This window comes from Homalodisca vitripennis, chromosome 7 (genome assembly GCF_021130785.1).
Source record: "Homalodisca vitripennis isolate AUS2020 chromosome 7, UT_GWSS_2.1, whole genome shotgun sequence".
NCBI classification, from domain to species: Eukaryota; Metazoa; Arthropoda; class Insecta; order Hemiptera; family Cicadellidae; genus Homalodisca; species Homalodisca vitripennis.
In genome coordinates, this window is record NC_060213.1 from 66,364,202 (window position 1) to 66,381,585 (window position 17,384).

General features: G+C 32.4%; 1 protein-coding gene across 1 annotated transcript in view; it reads left to right on the forward strand.

The window, feature by feature from the left end:
* Positions 1 to 15,880, forward strand: part of LOC124366756 (cytochrome P450 4c21-like) — a 41,688-nt gene extending 25,808 nt beyond the window's left edge. The window contains exons 3-14 of the mRNA XM_046823357.1: positions 455 to 555; positions 2,711 to 2,817; positions 3,315 to 3,405; positions 3,752 to 3,931; positions 4,238 to 4,304; positions 4,407 to 4,539; positions 7,053 to 7,116; positions 10,201 to 10,301; positions 12,332 to 12,400; positions 13,358 to 13,526; positions 14,423 to 14,602; positions 15,337 to 15,880. Of these exons, the coding sequence (XP_046679313.1) occupies positions 455 to 555; positions 2,711 to 2,817; positions 3,315 to 3,405; positions 3,752 to 3,931; positions 4,238 to 4,304; positions 4,407 to 4,539; positions 7,053 to 7,116; positions 10,201 to 10,301; positions 12,332 to 12,400; positions 13,358 to 13,526; positions 14,423 to 14,602; positions 15,337 to 15,494 (1,420 nt within the window). The 3' untranslated portion in view covers positions 15,495 to 15,880. The remainder of the gene's footprint in view (positions 1 to 454; positions 556 to 2,710; positions 2,818 to 3,314; positions 3,406 to 3,751; positions 3,932 to 4,237; positions 4,305 to 4,406; positions 4,540 to 7,052; positions 7,117 to 10,200; positions 10,302 to 12,331; positions 12,401 to 13,357; positions 13,527 to 14,422; positions 14,603 to 15,336) is intronic.
* Positions 15,881 to 17,384: the final 1,504 nt, after the last annotated feature.

Sequence of the window (17,384 nt, forward strand, 5' to 3'; positions counted from 1 at the left end):
AGAAAACTACATTTTAATTAAATATTTATGTAAACAGGTTTATATAGTCTAAAGAAATATAAACAAGCCAAGATATAAGTGGAGGTAGACATACACGGTACGGCCCGACTACATTGAACCACGATGTGATGGTGAGCGAGCTTCTAAAGTCCCGATGGTTTGATATGGTAGTATATATTGTTTAAGACAATGTAAACAAGCCAAGATATAAGGTTGCAGGCACACAAGGTACGGCACGAGTACATTAAACCACCGTGTGGTGGTGACCGAGCTTCTATTGTCTCGGCAGAATGGGTTTATATATATTTTTCAGTTAGGTGCACTTAGTAATTCAATATATTTTGTTCATACCTCCTAGCAGCTCCGGCAGCAGTACAGTTTCGGCAATGTCAGTTCTCCTGGTTCTACTCTACGCTGTCTGTGTACTCCTGTTGACAATGTACTTGCGGTTCAGATGGCAGTACAGACATGTTCTCGCAACCGCTGCCAAACTACCGTGTCCTCCCACCCTGCCCATCATCGGCAACGCACTCCTCTTCTTTGGTGACATCGTTAGTAAGTGCCTTATCAGTCTATGGGAACTATGATTAATCTGTTAGGGGTTTAGAATAATTTTATAAATTTAGTCTTACCTATCTATATTTCAGACAGAGATGGCTGTAAGATCAGAACCATCGTTTAAATGTGTTTAGTTGCCAATAATTTAGTATGAGTACTTAAAAAATGTGATTATTGTTCTAAATACCGATCATATACCATCTGCTGTGCGCAATGCAGTACGACAGTTTGTAAAACTCTTAAATGTTCTACTTGAGACTGGCTGATAGAGTGTGTGGAAGCGTGAAAGAATGAAGTGAATCATTTATCCTACTAAAAAGACAACTAAGAACAACTCATTCCTTTATTATAGAGGAAATTATACAAATTTGAAAGATATTGAGTGATTTCCAAGAGGAAGAATAATAATTAATATAATTTCATAGAAAGGGTTAAAAATAATTATTTTATTGTTTTTTATCAGTTTATAGAAAAAGAAATTGAAAAAGTAGATGTCTCTATTCATATTACTTGCCTTTAGTTATCTAGGGGCTACGACCCCAGATACCTTATCGGGCCTCGAAAAATTCTTCCAATGTCTTTCAATAACCTTAGTTTGATTATACATTTAAAGGATGTGTGACAACTCTAAGACTGTACGGTTTAGGGTCTTCCAAAGCGTTCTTTTTAATTGTTCTTGTATGAACATGTATTTTAGTCTTACATGTTCGTTTCATGATGTCAAATGTACGAAAATTGTTTGGTGGATTGGTTCACTGGTGAAGAGGGACGATAGATAAAATCTTAGTCAAGTTGCAGTACACTGTATCACCAACTCATCTAGAGTAGTATTAGAAAACAAAATTAAGCTAGTGCTGAATGAATCTAGCACGGGAAGAACGTACAAGTTGTTTTTGTAACTGGCTATGTCATAGATTCTTTCCTCTCTCACTGGATGAGGATCACACAGGGGCAGATGCAACTGTTGCTCTTTGTCCATTGAAGACAAACCAATTGTTTTGAAGGTTCTCCGACATGATCTATTCCAACATATTGGACTGAGACATAACAAACTCACTCATATCACAACTTGCCACATAATATAGGGCGTCGTGTACCGATTTTCACCCATACGAATCTCATCGCGTAATTTATTGTAGATACGATTGTCATCGATGAGAAATGTATCGATGGCGGCTGTAGGCAATTCCAATCGAAGGTTTTAGCAAACAAGGACACAAGTAGTATTTTCAGTAAACTGAGCGTTTATAGATTTTTTCCGAAAACAGAATTTGAATTACTTTTACTTTAACTATTTTTCCATTTACTTATTAAGGAAGTTTGCATAACACCCTCTTCATTGTTCCGAGTTGTGGGTTGTTTTCACCCCAATTCCATTGTTCCGAGTTTTGGGTTGTTTTCACCCCAAATCCATAAACGATGGAACATCAGGAGGAGTCAGATTCAGGAGTCTTTTGAATAAATGCCATATACTAAGTGCGGCAAAGCCCAACATAACCTTCTGGGAATGTTATTTTAAGCATATTTGGGATTTGAGATTTGGAGGCTAGGTGGAATTTTATTTAAACATTATAAACACATTTTATTTTTAGAGTAAATCGACATTGATGTAGGTTTTTTAGACCTACATATTGTATAATTCTTTATCGGTTCAGCAAATCTAAGTTACTAGAAATATAATATATTAGGACCGGAAATATTCCTACAGGCACAAAATTGGAAATAATTTAAAGAACTCACACTGCGCAGATCGCATAATTGCTCAGACCCTGTTGTTAGGAGAATGACCTTACTCCAATGTTTCATCAACCTGAGAAAATGACAACGAGAAAGGTAAGGATATGAGGCGGAAGGAAACGAGTTAAAACACATTAAACTTTGTATAAGGAGTGGCCACTTTTTACCTGTGCTTTGCAAATAATTTGTTCTACACAGAAAACTTAAAGAACGAGTATAGTATGAGATGGCCAGTATTGATAAAAAGTGCTACAGACCGGGGGAGAATTTTAAAGTTTGAACTCCGCCCGAGTCTAATTTATCTACCATCTCACCGGAACTGATTCGTTATTTAAGACAGTAACGTTATCTTAATCGCCCTAATTTTTCAGTTGACCTAATAATTGTATTTAATAAGCCTTTTATCTGATTTCAGATGTGACAAAAAATTTACTGAAAACAACAACAGCGTTCAAAGGCATTTTCTGCATTTGGATCGGCCCAGTTCCTCTTTTCATAGCAGTACACCCAGCGGATGCCCAGGTAGGCCTCTCAAAACATAACGTTTCGATCCCTGTTTACCATTTAAGTGCGGTAGCTCCTACTTATATTTCAAAAAATCTTTGAAGGCAAAATAGGAAATCAGAAAGCAAAGGCAAAATTAAAGTTTCCTATTGTCAAAGATATGGTCCTTCATATTGATCATTTGGAATTACAACATTTCGACATGTCCGTGGACGTCGGGTATTAGGGGTTTTCACTGTTGAGTACTATTGATTATACACACTCAGGTGATTAAACAAGACCCTGGACCCGGTAGAGAATAACAGGTTTGAACTGTACTTATTCGAGTTTAATATACATTTGCTGCATGAATAAATAAACCCTTTTTAATTAATATTGGAAAATTAGTTACTTGCGTTCTCACGATCTCTGAAATCACGCGATCTATAATTCCACCCTCTTTCATACCAATTTTTTCTATTATAAGATACATAGTTAAAACCGAATAAATACTAATTACACTACTTCTTTTTCAGGTTATTTTAAACAGCTCTAGTACACTGGAAAGAGACAGTGTTTACTCACTGTTCAAAACATTTTTGGGCAATAGTCTTCTTCCGGCTCCGGGTAAGCTTATCTCATTGTTAAAAATGTTTTAAATTTATTTTGATAGACTGAACTCATTCACTATCAATAGGTCTTTAGTTAAAAAAACTAAGCTATTTAGGTACTATTTCTGATTTTAATGGATGTTTACCGCAATAGCAAAATCCTAATAGATAAAAAGATTGCTCTTTCAAAAATTATGATATAATTTAAAAAGGAGTATAAGCTTTTGCTCTTTAAACGCTGAACGATAATTGATTTTATTAGTTAAGGACTATATTAAATAGGAGATACAAAGAACGGTAGTATTTATTGCTATTTTGGACTGGAACACAGATGTTTACAATAAATTACGCTTGTATTACAGTTCACACTTGGAAGAGGTACCGGAAGCTGATAAACCCCGTGCTGCATCCTTCTAATGTGGAGCACTTCCTTCCGGTCTTCAATGACGTGGGTTGGAAGTTAACAGAACGGTTCTCTGTCAGCTCCTCACCTTCAGATCGCACAGATGACATATTTGACATGGCCTTGGATGCTAGCATAAGTAAGTATTATTTTAAGTTTAAATTTATTAATTAACCACTATGCTGTGTCTCGACCCAACTGATTATGTTGCCATTATTCGATCAAGCAGCACTCCAAGAAGAAGAGGTATTCCCAAATACTTCTAGATACGAGTCTTTTAATATGCAGATTATGATATATTATACGCCTCTGCCCTCTGGCCTTTACGATCTCGTACTGAGACGGCCATTGGTTATAGTTGTCACAGCTTTGCTTGGCCAATGTATATGCTAAGAGCATAAACCATGCACTGCAATCAGTGACTCTGTTTCATGTATCGTTACAGGGACGGTAATTTCAAGAAACCCCATTTCTGATGAAACAAAGACGGACATAAAATACATACTTGATAGGTAAGTAGACGTTATAGTTTAAGTTTAGCAATGATACCCAATGTTCTTTATTACTCATTACACACACACTATGACTAAATGACACGCATTTCCTTCTGTTAGTATAGGCAGGATATTCATCTTAAGAGTGTTCAAGGTTTGGTTACACGTGGACTGGCTGTTTAACTTGGTCTATTGGAAGGAGCTGAAGAAGGCTCGCAACATTATTTACAAATGTTTGAACGCAATCAATCAGGTATGTTGAAGTAGATCTGGTCGTATTACGTATATTAACGTCCAGTTTCCTCATTACCAAACAACTCCCACTTTACTTTAATTTTTAAAATAATAATATCAAAATTGAATAAATGAATTTTATTTCTCATAAATAATTACATAAATACATGCATGAAAAAGGCGAGAAATATACTGGCTACTTTAACCAGTAGTGTGGCCAGTTGTAAAAATAAAGAATATAGTTTTAAACATGTGAATCAGAGTCTAGCATTATAATAACTTTACTTAGTATTTCGCCAACCGCAACATCTGAGGGTAAAAAAAAAGTTATTAAGTAAAGTTATTATAATGCTAGACTCTGATTCACATGTTTAAAACTATATTCTTTATTTTTACAACTGACCACACTACTGGTTAAAGTAGCCAGTATATTTCTCGCCTTTTATATATATATATATATATATATATTATATATATATATTAGTTAAAATAAATAGTATAAATTATTTTTTAAATACTAGAAAGAGAAAAAGTAACCAAAATGACAAAATTATGCATAAATAGGCACACACACATGCATACATATACATCCACATATATACTTACGCATACATACATACATACTCGCACATACATATTATACTTTATATTGTGAAAATGAACACTATATTTAAACTAATACATTGTTAAAATATTCTACATCCTGCTGAGAAGAAAGCCAAGTGATTGTTTGCTTAAAAAAAAGATTGAGGTTTTTCGTACTCTTGAATTGTAATGGTAGTTTATTAAAATATTTGGGTCCCAAATATTGAAAGGAATGTCGGAAAATAGATTTATTAACTTTAGGCAGTTTGAAACAATTATTTACACAACTTCTTGTACTATGTGGGTGGTTAGGCATAATATTTTCTCTATTTCCGCTTCTAATAAAAAACAATCTCAAGACTTTAAAAATTAATATGTGCTGAATGGGTAGAATTTTTAAATGTTGGTATAATGGAAAGGAATGTGTTATTTTAGATTTTTTTAAGATTATACGTAAGAAGTAATTTTGAGTCATTCTTAACTTGCCAATTAAAGTTTTGTATGTTCCACCCCACCATGGCAAGGTGTATTGTAATCTTGAATTAATAAGGGCAAAATATAGTGTTCTTAATAATTATTCGTTACAAAAATTTCTCAAAAAGTAAAATTTTCTTATCTGTGATCGTAATTTGGAGTGTAAATCTAGAATGTGTGGAAACGTAAGTTGATTGTAAATTGTATGTCATATAAGAATTAAATAATCTAGAACAGTTTTTGAGACAGTATCAATATTTGAACAGAGAAATTATGTTGAGCTAGAATTGACTCCACAAAGCAGAAAAAGTTCTGTAACTAAAAAAAACAAATAATAATCTGATATAGGCTACTAAAAATTAAGTAAATTATACCTAGTTTTACTTCATGCTGTAAAGCATTTTAGTGATTTTTTGTGTGGATACTGCATGCGATCGATGAACCTATAACCAACTTCAGTGTAGAAGTATTTACGCTGAATAAATACAGCATAATGTATATAATCATTGTTTTATTAATAAATATGTAATACTCGTACATCATATAATAACAAATATACAGAACACAAAAATTAGTTTATATAATCCCAAATTTACCTCAAAGACAACTCAACCATTCCAAGCTCTAGTAACGAAATTCTTATTTTTGAAATGCGATAGATTAAATTAGTTTCTAAACAAACCATAGTTTGATGAATTTTTGTCAAATATATTCGTCTAATTTATATTGTTCTACGTGCATTTTCAAGAAGTTATTGATAAGTCTGTAAACATATTAAAATTATAGACCGTATCGATGGATAAGCTAGTAGTGTTATAAAATGATCTGTAGTAGTTTATGCTGATGATCTGCAGGGCACGCAATTCAGGCTCTGCTTTAAAAGATGGAGCTAACGTTTAAATCAGCATTATAAAAAAGAATCCGTCAAAAATACTAAAGGTTTCCCTCAGAAGATACTATTATTTGATAATAATACTTGTTTTTATTTATATTCAGTTTAAATGTTTCTTAATATACGTTACTTTTAATACATTTTTCATTATACACCTTATCCCCGTGCCTTTAGTTAAAAACGGAGTCTCATATGAGAGGCCGGCGGCGGACTAGTGCGGCCTCCTAATTGTACTCGTACTCTCTCAAGTCTTGATTTTTCAATATCCCCCTGTAATTGAAAAACTAATTATTAATACAAATACACAACATATCAACAGCTAGATGTACCCCACTCAACTCGCCTATACTTATAATTAAATATATAGCATTGTGTTTAATTTACATACATAGCGGTTTGTTTTTATGTACACACACACACACACACACACACACACACACACACACACACACACACACACACACACACACACACACACACACACACACACACACACACACACACACACACACACACACACACACACATATATATATATATATAAATAAATAAATAAATAAAAATAATAATTCTTCTCATAGGGATGGAAAGAAGAGGAAGCTATTCGAAAGGAAATAATTCCAGATCAAAATCTGGGTAATGCCCGTGAGTAGTCGTTTGTATGTCACCACTGCATTACTAACAATTTATGAGAGAATTATAAACATTCTCGAATCAAAGCACTATTTACTGTCTTATCGTTTGTTTCTCACCACTTCATTACTAACGATTTATAAGAGAACTGTTAACATTCTGGAATCAAAAAAGCACTATTTACTGTCTTATCGTTTGTTTGTCACCACTTCATTAATAACGATTTATAAGAGAACTATGAGCATTCTAGAATCATAGGATTATCAATTGGATTATCTATTTATAGTTAGTTATTGTTATTGTTTAAAATGGCTCAAAAATATCAAGATTCATAAGGTGAGTTTTGAGTGTCTTTGCGGGATTTTTACCTGTATATGAAAGCGATAAGTACCATTAATGGGTTTTTGAACCACATAAATTCACAAAATAGAAGCCAAGACTAGTAAACTGATTTAATGCGATTAAAATTGGAAGGAGGTGTTTAGGGAGAAGGAATCTACTAACCTACATTTATGTGTAACAGATATTTAAAAATATGTTACCCACATAATTGGCTAAGTGTTAGTGAAGCCTAATACAGGTGAGGGAATGGATAAATTTTATTTTTGTCTGTCTGTCTATTTGATTGTCCATCCACAAATCGAACGGACCTGTAAACTTGATACTTCGTATGGTGCTTCATTTAATCGAGTTTGATTCATGTTATTCCATGGGATTTGGCCGGGCGTTAACAGGGGTTTTTTTAATTTCGTCATATGGGTAACTACGATGGTAACGATAAAATTGGGATGCAAATCTATTTGCAAATAGACAGTATGATCATAATGGCATTTTAATATGTGCTATAGTAGTAAATACTTCAGCAACACCTTTTTATATATTTACATTTAGTGACTTATAACCTAGCAGTAAGCCTTTATAGTACGTTTTGGTCAATTTAATAGGCCTACCTGTTTTCAACTGTTTCAATAAAGTATACTATAAGTAATACTATAATTTTAACGTTTCTCTCCTTCATTATTAAATTCAGCTATGATTGTATTGCTTTTTATACAAACTACATACATACCATAATGCCTAGGACCCGTTGCGCTGTAGCAGAGTGTAACAAAAACCAAACAGCGATGTGACAACAAAACAACTAAGTGAAGTTAAATCTTATTTAACTTTTCCCAAATTCGACGATTTGAGGATAATTTGGGCTGATATGTGAAAAAGATAAAAGCCCTTCAATCCAAACACATCTCATGTATGCTCAACGCACTTTATGGAGTAAGATTTTGTCCTAAATTTAAAAGCAGATTTTGTTAGCAGAAGGACTGAAAATAATAAAAATAAAATATTATTCTCTACAAATTTTACCTCTTTTTTGGGTAAATTTTCACTTAATGAGAGGGACAAAAGAGTAAAACAGAAACTACATAAAGAATAGATAAGAATTTACTTAAAAGTTCAAAACAAGTTAGTGTAGTAATCCAACAGAAAGATGTTTATCACGACCTGTAGATTTTGAGACGGAATATAACAAACATAGGTATGAAATTGATCAATTTCAAAGTATCTGACAAAATAATAAATTTGGAAGAAGAAAAAAAGTTAATAACGTTAAAAACAAAAACATACGAACGGGATTGGAATTGTCATTTATAGGGAAATTTTCATTAACATATTTGGAATAACGAAGAAAAAACTAAACGAAAACATTTAAAATAAGCTATCTAAGTAAGCAATGTTAAGTTTATCATTGTACATTCTGAAAAGCTGGGCTTCTAAAATTCACTTTATAACTGGTGTCCTTAATTGTGTTATATTATTATATAACTTCTTGGCTAAAAATGGGATTAAAAAAAAGCTGTTGGAACAAGAAAATATCTAACAAAAAATCCAAAAAACACTTTCATCCTCAAACGTAGATTTATTTTTACGAAGATTGCAATGAGGATTAAATTCTATTCAAGCTGGAAGTTGAAAGAAGAAAGATTAGGAAAATAAAACAAACAAAGTCGGAATCTAGAAAAATAGATTATTAGTTGAAGATTATCAGTTTTTATAGTCAAAGATCAAAGTATATCGAAAACCAAGTTTGAAAGAATATCTGAGACGTAATTTGAATTTACTTCTAAAAGAAAAACCTTTTTTGTTTTGAGAGATAATGTGTAGCTGTGTGATAGCATAAGAAGAAGTTGTCACGTGTATGTTTTATAATTACATTATTAGCCACTGAAATTAAAACAAAAATTTAAATAATATTTATTGCGTTATTATTTTTTATATCATTGGAAACATTATCTAAAGCTTTGAAGAATTACAGGTAAACGGTTCATTTACAAGTTTTGTTTCTATTATAAGCCTAAGTTAAGGTTTTCTCTGATATAAAATATTAACGTTAAGCCATACTCTCATACTATATTATCAATATACATAATAAAGTTTGACTAAAATCACGTTGAAAACGTATTCAACTAATAAAGGTGTGAAACAAAGATTCGTGCACTATAGGCCGGCCTGTAGTGACGTCAGCTTACCGAACGATGAGCGAAGGGGAAGGGAGTCTAGCCCACTTTTTATAGTCTATACATCATGACCAGGGTGTCCAGTAGGATCATGAGGGTTTAACAACGTTGTTAAACCCTATTATAACTCACATATGCCTGAGAATAATGCGGCCATGATGACTAAAACCCAATTAATACATGATACTACCGTGTCCTGTATGGGTACCAGTAGGTTATTAAGCGTTTAGTGGACTCTCTCATAACATGACCATAGCAGATTGCTGTACTAGTGTGTGGATTTCTTTATACACGGAAAATTTGGAATGAGTTAATTTATAGGATTGAAATTATATGTGAAATTCCACTTCTATTACCTCTATATAGGAATCGAACATAGGTCCATGGGAGTCGTTCTTCGGCCCAGGATGTTACTCGGTGTGTGACAACCACGTATCGTTCCACTCTGACCAGCGTATAGCCTGGTATATAAATACACGTGTACTTTTAAAAAGGCACAATAACATAGTAAATTACAGTAATTTTAAAGTACCCTACGTCAAAAATATACAGTTACGCATATATATGCATGTTTGATTTTCAGGCTTGTCAGGAATAAACTTGGTGGATGTAATGTTTGATAATCTGCCACTAAAAGTGGAAGACCATGATTGGAGGGATGAAGTTACTACTATGATAGCAGGTGTAAGTATAAACATCAGAATTTACAGTCCAATAAAATAATTTTGCCGACAATCTGCATATACTGACTCTAGATATCAATAAAACGGCTGACTGATAATATTTATTTTAAAACCAAATCATTAATGTATGATTGACGTACTAATAATATAGTATATAGTTTGTAAATAAAGTCACTTTTTCGAAATTAAAAAAAGTGTTAATGTTTGATTAATATCAAATCTTTTAATTGTTTTATCAAAACATTTTATTTTGTGAATAGTTTTAAAGCATACAATTAAATAATGACAATTAATGGAATAAAACTTTGTAGGCATGTAATTTTTTATTGTTCACTTAGGGCAAGAAGCTGAAGCATTTTCACTTGCTTCCGGAACGAGAGGATATTCAGAGTAGGTAGGGTTGAGGTTAGGGGCCGTCTCTTGACAAGTTTACATGAGGAGGGATAGCGGGCTATATCTCTCGTAATAGCTTAGAAGAAGGGAAGGCCAGCTCTTAAGCCAAAGCGGGCAGGCACAGCAGTCCCTCACGTCCAGGCTAATAGACACCTATAGATTGACCCTTCTACCCCAATACATTTGCGGTTAGTAATGTGCCACTCCTGGACATCCAAATGGTTGCTCGGATGTGAGATCGGTTTCTGCTGCATTCAGTGTAGGTTAACTGGAAGGTGTAAACTTTCTAGAAGTTAAAATATGCGTGAATGCATAATTGTAGTAATAAAAAATCAAATAAGGCGAATATTCAAATTATGTACTTTAAATGTTCATCCTACACTATTTCTGATAACATAACTAATGAAATAAAATGAAATTTCTTGTTCTTTTCACATGCATACTTATTACAATATATTGGTTATATCTAGCTATTTAATAATTTACAACAATGATTTACTCACTTTTTTCCTTTTATGAATATGTTTATAATATACTTCCAACCGTCAGATTAATAAATTCAAATCATCAATACTGTATGCCTTTTCATAAACCAAAAGGTGGTCAATCTAAATATTCATCAATACTTAACTATAATTTTGTCAAGTTCTAACTTAATAATTTTGAAGGCAATGCTTATGAACGAAGCTCTACTTCATACCTTATGAAATAACAACAATAGTGCTATCTTATATTCTTTAATTAAATAAATTTAAATAAGTGGTGGTTCTAATAACTTGCAATATAAAATGTTTTATCAGAGAATGTTATATATTTTTGAACTAAACAATTATTACTCCTCGGACAGTATTAGTAACTACCCCAAAATAAACGAAGAAATAACATAAAATATACGATTTAATGGTTATATTTACATTTATGAACTTCAATTTATACGATCACAACAATAAATTCCATGCAAAATCAGTTTAATCATTTAGAAAGGTTGTGATGATAAGAAATTGAATGGTCGGGAATATGAACATCAACTCACGCGTGCCCGCTGACGACTCATAATGCCAATTAACATGTAGAATACGCTGTTCTATAGCCAGTCTGTCCAGTTCATCTGATATGTTTTAGTAAGACTGAAGTGTTCAAAGTCACACTTTTTTATTTATTAATTTTCGTCCAAACTAACCTTACGTTTTAAAGACCTTAAAGAATGTTTCACCGCATAACTGTGGCAAATGTCTGAAATTCTGTTACTATGTAAATTTTAAACAAACCAATTAAAAGAATGCTTTAAGATTCTTAATGTGATAAAACTAATTGAAGTAGTTTTTTACAATAATTTTTCTATGAGCAAATGTCCAAAATGATACTATTACGACAATTAGGCTTTACTGAATTTTGGGCGTAGGTGATACGAGTGTATTTTCCAGAATCATACTATGAAGTTTGAAAGAAAGTAGCAAGCTATATTTATGCAAATTATCGCCATGAAAATTGTGGCTTATATTTAAGAAGATAACTTTTTGAAAATTTGGTCTAGACATTAAATATTACAATCTAAAATTTGCAAGACGTGTTATGAAGCGTGAACACATAGAGTGTATTAGCAGAAGCAAAATAATCAGAATAAATATTCTGTTTTAGGCATCGGACACAGTAGTTTCTTGTCTGAATCTACTGATTTTTACTTTGGGACACCACCGGGAAATCCAGGTAAGGTATGGAATTTGTCATAAATTATGATCAATTTCGCATAGTGTATAAAAAAAATTACAGCAATATTCTTTTATTTTATAAACATACTTACTTTATACACTTCTCTACTTTTCATGATAAAAGATTAATTAAAATAATTCCGTTCAGAGTTGCATTGTTAAATTTATCTTTGATAAATAGTGACTTATGATCCATTTGGTATTGAACTCAAAAGCAATATTAAAAATAGCGGAAACATTAAACTTGTGGAAAATAGAAAAAGCCTTGTGAAGCTCGAAATATATTTAAGAATAAAGAAATTAGCCTAGTAAGACCGCCAATGATTTAAAGAGATCAGGTACAGGAGATCCGTTTATGAAACATCATGGACTTAACTGCAGGGTATTTAAATTGAAGAATACATTAATTAGTGTATACGTGACAAAAATTCATTTGTACTGCAAAGTTACATTCTATATATAAAAAAATAAGAGCTACGCTATCACATATATCTACATTATAACTCATTTAGTAAAAGGTATTCATGGAGACCCAGGAAGTAATGAGAGGTATGGGCTATAAATTCACAATCACAAAATATCTAATTACATCTAAGCTTTAATATTTAATTCAAGATACTCGTTGAGATCCAGGAGGTCCAATATACATTGGTCATTACAACACCGCCATAGAGTATCTAATTACATTCCAGTTTTCATGTTTAGGGCCAGATATTAGTCCAGTAAATAATGGCCAACCTTGACCATTACATTATCACCCCAGAATATATAATTAAATTCTAGTTCTCATGTTTAGGGCAAGATATTAGTCGTAGTACTAGAAGTAATGGGAGACCTGAACCATAATATCACCACCCCAGTATATTTATAATTAAATTATAGCTTTCTTGTTTAAACAAAATATTCATGGATATCAAATCAGTGTATCTAATTACATTCTATCTCCCATGTTTAGGACAAGATATTCATGGAGATCCAGGAAGTAATGGGAGACTTGGACCGTGACGTTACCGCTGGTGACGTTAACAGTATGACGTACCTTGGTCAGGTCATCCTAGAGAGCCTTAGACTCCATGGTAACGTAGTTGGGATCATGAGGAAAGCCACAAAAGATACTAAGTTACGTAAGTTGAAGATTTGTTGATCGGATATGTCCTCTTTTCTAACTAATCATAAGGGCGTGCGCTACCAATAACCCACAGAGCCATTAATTTTCACGTTTTAATTATTTTGTATTTCGCCGTATCTGTCACATACGCATTTAATGGTTATTTAAACGCATATGACCGGAAGACAAAATACCTGCCAAAAGACCTTCATTTACATCGTATTATATTCGAATAGATGGTAGTAGACTACTTTAATTTTTCAATAATCATTGAATCACAATAAGTAAGGTAGTTCGCTAGCTTGGTACGCAAGGAACGCTTATAAGATTTACTAAAAATGTTGTAATATGAAAGGTGTTGGTTTATCGAACGGGTTTAGAGATTTTTATTACATTTTAGTAACATGAGAACTTTTCTATCACCAAGAACTGGCATTAGGAACGCTCAAACCAGCTCAAAAATTGTGAAAAATTCGATTTTTAAAATACTTTGACTAAGTTCTTTTACCAGCTTGGTATGCAAATTCCTCACATTATGGCGGTCATTTAACTAAAAATCATTTACAAATGGTTTTTTATAAACGTAGAGAAAAAAACTAAAACTGTCCGGTAATTCTTATAGTGTTTCTTAAACGTTTTAATTGTTATATTATATTTAGTGTCTCGAACTGTTTCGAGATATTGACTGCATGAAAAATCCTTTAAAACATCACAAGATTTGTCACAAAATCTACCTACTTCTTCCAACAGTGATGGAAGGACTATTTTATTTTTGTAGCAGCATACACTAATTATTGACTTAATTGATCAGTAATTTGGATAGAGATAGATACTTTCATGGTTCCTAACTAGTTTCTAACTTCCATACAATGAGGTTTTTGCAACTATACTATAAGCACTATTTCATTCCAGCCGGATGCACATTGCCAGCTGGTAGTCGAGTAGTGATAATGCTCCATGCTCTGGGTTGGAACGAAGAGCAGTTCCCAAAACCTGAACTTTTCCTGCCTGAACGGTTCTCTCCAGACAAACAAAAAGAACGACACAACTACTCTTTCTTGCCGTTCAGCGCTGGCCCTCGTAACTGCATAGGTGAGGAACTCATAAAATAACACAAAATGATAAAGCACTAAGGGCCGTATCCCTTAAAAAATTATTCTGTGAGCAAGGCAATTATATTCCTCACTTTTCTAATAGTTACACTTTATTACTAAGCGTTGCGTATAAAAAATGAGGCCGAACTACGCAAAAAGGATATTTGTGACAGTCTACTGAGTAATAACCTTCAATGAGGCCAAAGTCCAAGTTTGAAAATGCACGGAAAATTCCTTCATCGAACTCATTCTTGTCCGTGTAGAAATGTAGTTTCATGCAAAATGTAAAGCCTACATATGAAATCTTTCAAAAGATGCAAAGTAGACTACTATATCACATGTTAACATGTCATATGATTGTACTTAACTTGTTTAAGAATTTTCCAAAATCCCGTGAGATAACATTCATTGAACTCGATGTTGCATATTTAGAAGTTAAAATTCATCTGACGTCTAGATGTAAGTTTGTTATCAAAATATAGTGCGGTAAGCCAGATATAAATGACATTTTCCAGCCTATAGTGTAACTTGGTGGATTTTACTAATTTTAAACAACATTTATATAGTTAGAACTTAATTACATACAGTAATAGAAAATAACTAGAGGCATTAGGACGTAAAGTATGATTCATTGTAATCAATTTTCCATTCCTTAATATTCAGAGAAATCGCTGTTTTAATATATTATTGATTACGTTCACCTAACAGACGATAGTACTGACGTGTTCTCAGGTAAGATATATGCGATGATGCTTCTGAAGACAGCCCTGGTCCATATCCTGAGACGCCTAAGAGTGACGTCACACACTAAACTGTCCGATATAGAGTACGAGCTAAAGGTGGTGATGTACACCACGACTCCACTTCTGGTCTCCTTCCATCCACGATAGCAAGGATTTAATTTTAATATCTGACAAAAATGGCGTGTTGAAAAGGTTTATTAATTTTTTTACCTATTTTAAGTTTAAATCTCAGAATTTGAAAGTCCCTACTTCCAAAAGTGGCGCTTTTAATATTTTGTATATTGCAGAACATATTTTATACATTTATTAAAGGTACTACTTTTCTAATTTTCTCCATAATTATTGTATAACTGTGTTTGCCAAATAATGAAAGCGTTCATTATTAATAGGACTCCATTACTGGTTACAATTACAAAATAAAAATGTAACTTTTTTACAGATACTGATGTTTGATCAAATGAAACTCTATAATTGTTATCTCTTTGTATTGTGCCAGATCATATTATACTATTTTAATAAATGTTCAAACAATTTGTTTTAATTTTCTTTTACAACCAATCCTCTCCGTTGAATACACAAGTCTTGAATTATGACGCGGTTTAGTTTTGCCGCAAGTCTTATTTTAAATTTGAATATTGTTAAATGATAGGTGATATTGGTCCAAATAAAAGTAGGATAGTATTCTTTTATTGGAAGTGACTAGTGTCCTATCCCAAAGTTACTAATTTCTCTATCACTAATTGTATAATATTGTAAGCTAAAATAATTCATAAATTGATTTCTGAAAAGAAGAAAGTTCTTGACGGTTGAGTCTACAATATATATTAATCTAAGTTGTTTTACGAGTACAAATTATCACTGGAAAAGATAAATTTGGAAAGAAAAATTACTCAGTACAATCAAATATTTAAAAAAGTTTTATATATAATATTTATAATAATTTTATACATGTTTTATTATATTTTAAACAAATATTTTATGATCTAACAGTTTCGAAAATAGTGTTTACTAAATAATATTGAGTAACGGTTTCATTTTAACTTGATAAATATATTTTTTATATTACGTACTTCAATAGAACCTTGTTAAAATTACGTGGTATCATGGTTATTATTTATGTTTTCTGGTTTACATCACGTCGAAACATTGTTAACACAATTAGATTCTTGATATATTTAGAACTGTGGCAGCAGTCTTCAGTCAAAAGAGGTTTAAAAAATTAAATGCTCATAAAACGTATTTGATTAAACAGTTAAGGGGTTAAGTTAACGGTTTTGGCCATTTCAAAAGCCATATTGATCACGATTTTGTGATACTAGTAATTGATTGGTTCATCTGCGCCTGTGCTACAGCTCGGCCCTTTAAACTCATTTGTATAAGCAGACCTGTTTCACTGGCAGTTTAGGTTTATCATCTGTTGACTGAAAATAGCTCTGCACAGAAAGTCTATAATAATCCAAAAACGTTCATTGCATTACAAATGTTTAATTCGTGTAAACTAGAAAACATTAACAATAGTTCAGCATACATCATATATTAAGCGGCCAACAACCAAATTACTGCGGTTAAAAATAGAAGTTATAAGCTAGTAAGTAATACCCAATAAATTTGACAGAGCTGCATGTGAGGTGTTTCCCATGCTAAATCAGTCAAGCAGAGGCGTTTTTACTGAACGTGTCCGCTTATAAAATCGCGTGCATATTCCTCTCGTTTTCAATAAAATATTCTTATAAACTGGAATTGTTTTAGAGCGACATGTTTTACTTTTAACTATGGATATGTGAGAAAAATACTGCTGAACGTGTACACTTTATTTATTTAAAAGGCAATGCCTTGTATACAAGGAGTATATGAACGTTTACAAGTAAAATGTACAGATGATTCGTGCATTAAAAAAGCCAAATGAGCGCTGAATAAATGGAAATATATATTTGTAATGCAAACTAGATATAAAAAAAATGTGCAACAATATTTACAAGTAGATACTTATATCACTATAGCAAAAACGATGCAACAATATAATTTAGAATAACAATT